This window comes from Mya arenaria, chromosome 7, assembly GCF_026914265.1.
Source record: "Mya arenaria isolate MELC-2E11 chromosome 7, ASM2691426v1".
Taxonomy (NCBI): domain Eukaryota; kingdom Metazoa; phylum Mollusca; class Bivalvia; order Myida; family Myidae; genus Mya; species Mya arenaria.
The window spans coordinates 41,989,773-41,995,111 of NC_069128.1; the positions used below are offsets into that span (position 1 = coordinate 41,989,773).

A 5,339-nucleotide genomic window follows, 5' to 3' on the forward strand; every position below is an offset into this window, starting at 1 on the left:
TTGCGAGAACTACCGTGAATTCTAAATTGTTAGTTAATTGTAGACATTTGATTATTTTCTTCTTTTTCAATGAACAGTTTGCATGTTTACCTACGCGTTGTTGTGTTTGATATTTCAGCCGTACAAACGTTCAACTTGCAGGTAGCCAAATGACCTTGCTTTCATCGGGTGTTGCGTGTACTTCCGTCGTATTGACGTCGTATTGCCGTTATTGCTAATGGCCTAGTTTATTGTTTCTTCCCTTCTTTTATTCAAAATTTATTTGGTATGTTTGCATGTTTCCCGACGCGAAGCGTAATATGTCAGCCGTGTAAAAGTTCAACCTACAGGTAGCCAAATGGTCTTGCTTTCATCAGGTCTGGCGTTAACTTCCGTCATCTTGGTGTCTCAATTGAGAGTCACATTACTCACGTGACTCTCGATAACCAGGCGATGACCTGTGACCCACATGACATGCATTGCGTTATTGCTTATGACCTCTCCCGCAATACACTTAAAAAGCTACACTACAAATCGGGAGGAGGTGCTATACATATTTTATTTGAATAATACGAAAATTAAATCCCGCTTAATCCGTTAAAAGATTCACAGACAGCTTTGCATTATACTCTGCTGCCACTATAAATGGCGACATGGAATAAATAGTGCAATATGACAGTATAGCGTTATACAATTGAACGTGTCTTTTAAATAAATTAACAAGTGATGTAAACATTAAATAGGTTCTGTAATCCGAATACGCAAATATCCACGAATTCGAGAATGACAATAGTACGGTACGGTAAAAATGTTTTTATCATATAGGTACATTTACTTTATTCAAATTGTGTGTTCGAACAACTGCCTGATATCACATCACTCGACGAGTGAAATTAAAAATATTGTAATTAAGTATGTACTACACATGCTTTGTAGATTGCACTAAACGCGTAGTATCAAATTCGGTGTAACGGTATTCGAGTCAGTATGCCCTACAATTGAGTGTTGCTGACAATGGACGGTTATTCATGATGTTACGGTATAAAAAAGTGGTTTGGCCTTGTATTGTTTGAAATGCATTTACGTCAACTAGGCATATATTACCGATATGTAACGATTGTCCCCGATGGTTATCAATTTGTTTCAAAACAGTAATAGCAACATGTCTCATTTCGAGCAACTTCGAAATAGCGATGACATTCTGAAATTTATTCATGTTTAAAGGCATAGCTGCTCCTGTTGACACATGTTTTCCTCTTATTTTGGTATGTGGGGGACCAAAATGACTACAGATGTGTGGACCTACTGACTAATAAATGCAGTAAAAAACGACGCAGTAGGATGTACCCGGAAGACACAATACGAACTTGAATGCAAACGAGACTTACGCGCCCTATACCAGTAGAATCCGGGAGCCATGTTAAAACCCAGGTTATGCCTTTAACACGTTTAAACAATGTATTAAGATTGACACTGTGTGCATGTTTTCTTAAAAACCAACTAATATGCGTGTTTACATAACGTCAAAATGAGTGATACCTCAAAAGAGAAACAAAGATCCTAGCTTCCGTTCGTCGCCTATGTTTTTCATATAAAATTTCTTCAATCCTTTTGTTTGTTTGACACGATCGTAAAACGACATATCTTAATACTACTTATTAAAGATTCACCAATAATCTGTTCACTTTTTAAAATGAAGATATTTTCTAAAAATAATTGTATAAAATAAAAAAATTGCTGAGCTATTCCCAACTATGTTTAGATTCTACATCGACGTCAGAAAGAACCCGCAATAGCCAAATGTTGACAGAAAAAATCCATTATGCATCATAACCTTGGAATTCATTGTATAAAACTATCGTCTGTAATTCTTTGCAAAACCTAACTTTTTATTTTTGTTTGGTTTGTTTCTATATCATAGAATTACTTAAACGGGATTGAAAGCGTATTGATCGTGCTGAATAGCCAATGATAGTATTAGAATAGATAACCACATCCTACCACTAAGTTAAAGTTCCGTGCTCGTATAATGCTTTTGAATGAAATAACATTATTTCATTGTCTTTATTGTTTTACTAGATGTGTTAAGAACACTTCACTAAACCGGAAAAACGTGATACTTGGGTTTATCATACAATGTTGAATCCTCATTTACCGGTGGTGCATTGATAATTGATATTTCGTATAGTGGCACGATTTTCATTGTTCATTTTATTTCCTCCATCTATTTATGCGAATATTCTACAAATGAAGCCCAAAGAGTTTTTATATAAAAATGTTCGCATGGAACGCTAACACACATATCATATGAACGCATTTAATTTTCAACAAGATGAAACTGGATAATAATATATTTGTTTTTGCATTGCTTATTGTACACGTGAATATCTCGATGAGCTTCTTTAAATGTGGACCCGATCTAAAATGTTCATGTACGACGAGGCCGCCAGGAACGGTTGCAATGGATTGTAAAGCAAGAAATGTCAAACTTCGTCAAGTTTGCGAAAGCATTGCGATCATATACCCAAAAGTGTCAGATCTTAATATTGCACGAAATAACATTGGTAACTTCAATCCGGAAGACGTCAACCACTGTCGGAACATCAGTAGTTTAAATATGAATTATAACCAGATTTCGTCTCTGCATAATTATGTCTTTGTAGATTTTCGGAATATATTGACACTGGATTTGAGCGATAACGTGCTCGACATTTACAACAAAACGGCGTTTGACCCAAGCGTGCTACCATCATCTCTGAGAATCCTCAAACTCTACGGCAATTTTCGAGAGGACAACAACCTTAAAGAAAGCTCTGCCTACCCAATTTTTACTAATTTACGAAACCTTGAGAAGTTGCAGTTAGATGGAGTTGAAACCGATTTCGGCCTGGAATATGAATACAGTTCTGTCAGAAATTTATCTCTTTCATCAAAAGGACCTTTGGGGTTCTGCCTCATAAAGGACATCTTTCCGACAACTTTTCACTCGCTTATAAACGTACGTGTTCTAGATATATCCTCGTGCAGAATTGAAAATATTTACAGAGATGCCTTCAAACACATGAAGAGTCTTGAAATTCTGGACCTTTCTTTGAACAGACGTCTTGGATTTAGCTCCCTGATGAATGTTTCATATTCGCTCCAGTTTACAAATATCCAATTTCTGAATTACTCACGGGTCTATACTTCATTTGGCGTTGGAACTATAATTCTGAACAGTGATATATGCTACCTTCGAAATACATCTCTGAAAGCAATCGCGCTTGATGGCAACAAGGTGCAAATGATAGAAAAGAACACATATTTATTACTTCCGAAGCACTTAGAAACAATTTACGCACAAGAGAATAAATTTTCATTCGGATTATACCTATTTCAATTTGGTTGCCTCGAACACGTTCAACATATTGATGCAAATAACCTAAACAAAGTGCACGCTCCTATTAAATACCTTGCAGAACCTAAACCAAAAAACGACAACGATCGAAGCTGGAATTCGGAATGCCCATTCATGACGGAAGAGAGTTTAAAGAACATTGCAAAAGATATCCCTGCTTGTACGTATGTACCACCGAATGAAACAGTTGCTGATTGGAAACCGCAGTTTTCAAGGTCTCTCAAAATCGTTAATTTCTCCGGCTGCAACATGGTTTATAACATTGATAATACACAAATCACTATCAATCCATCCAATAATTCATTTGAAGCATTGGATGTATCAAAAAATGCATTCCATTGTTTGAGCAGCAGGATTGGGCCATTTCCAAATCTTAAGTTTTTGTCACTCTCCCGTTCTTATTGTTCATTCATAAATTCAGACTTTTTGTCGATGGGCAAACTTGAAAACCTTCAGCTAGATCAAAATTATTTGGGAGGAATGTTTGCACATCAAGGCGGCAGAGACACGTTTGAATATCTCACAAATTTGCAAACGCTTAATATTTCTACAAACGGCATAACACGCCTCAAAAAGAATATATTTAATACTCTTATAATGATTGAAGAAATTGATTTAAGCAGTAATAACATCGAAATGTTCGCTGTCAATGTTAAGCCTTTGAAAAATCTGCTTCATTTGAATCTTCGAGGTAACGCAATTCATACGCTTAATAATGATTTTAGACAGCTTCTCGAAGACAATTCAGAGCGAATAGGAAATAATTTTACCCTGGACTTGAGAAACAATTCAATCGAATACAGTTGCAGCAATCAGAAGTTTTTGTACTGGTTGCTTTATCATAAAAAAAGATTACAAGGCTTTAATGAGATGGTTTTCTATAGGTTAAATGGTAGCTCTGTAGATTCAAATGCATTTCTGCGCGATGTGCCCCACTTGCGTGCACAATGTAGATCATATACAATTGCGATGGTGTTGTCCGCTTTGGGTGTATTGTCAGCCGGTGCAATGATCACTGGAGTCATTTTGTACAAAAAGAGATGGAAACTTCGATATTGGTACTACATGACAAAGCAAAATTACTTTGGCTATCGGCGACTATTAAACGATTATGAAGATGAAAATTACCGATACGATGCATTTATATCATATTCTGACGATGACTTACATTTTATTCGGGGCGAAATCATACCAAGGTTGGAGGACTGTGGGATGAAGTTGTGTGTACACCAACGGGACTTTCTACCTGGCATACCTATACGAGATAACATAGTGGATGCGATACGAACAAGCAAGAAAACGGTGGTGATTCTCTCAAAAACATTTGTAAAGACGCAATGGTGCATTTTTGAATTCAACATGGCAAGAATGGAAAGCACTGACAACAGAGTGTGCGAGAATGGGTGTTTAGTAATTGTTCATTTCGAGAATGTTCCCGCAAAAAGTATGCCTCTCGAAATTCTTGATTGGATGGACAATCATTCGTATATTATGTATACACGCGACCCAGACGGTCAGGAATTGTTTTGGGAAAGTCTTGCAACAGCCATTGAACGTTGATATCCATTTTTTAAGCTAAATACATACAATCATTTCTAGCGTTATTGGTTTTTGTATTTTAGTAACAGCTTGATTTCGTCATTGCGTTGAATGAAAAATACATATTGTTGTTATGATATTGATGCTTGCATAGTTCAAATGAATATATCATTACGGTATAGGAAGTTCCCGGTAGTTTTCATTGTATTGTCGAATGATTTAACTGTTTTAAAAGTAACGCTCGAGAACTTTCCTATTTTTAATCGCAAATGAATATTTCTTTAGTGTAATGTACATTAAATTTTATAGTATCTTCTTTAGTTTATTTGTATGTTTTAAAGTGTTGTGCCCATGTATCTCACAATTGTATTCAAGAAGGCATTTGTTCTTTAATGTTTAGCGCGTGTATGTAAACTTATTTGTA

At 36.0% G+C, this 5,339-nt stretch overlaps 1 protein-coding gene across 1 annotated transcript; it reads left to right on the forward strand.

Annotated features, from left to right (window-relative positions):
* The first annotated feature begins 2,189 nt into the window (after positions 1-2,189).
* On the forward strand, positions 2,190-5,339 carry LOC128240583 (toll-like receptor 4). Its single transcript, XM_052957274.1, has one exon. It carries the CDS (start codon positions 2,312-2,314, stop codon positions 4,934-4,936), a length of 2,625 nt encoding a protein of 874 aa, XP_052813234.1. The 5' UTR covers positions 2,190-2,311; the 3' UTR covers positions 4,937-5,339.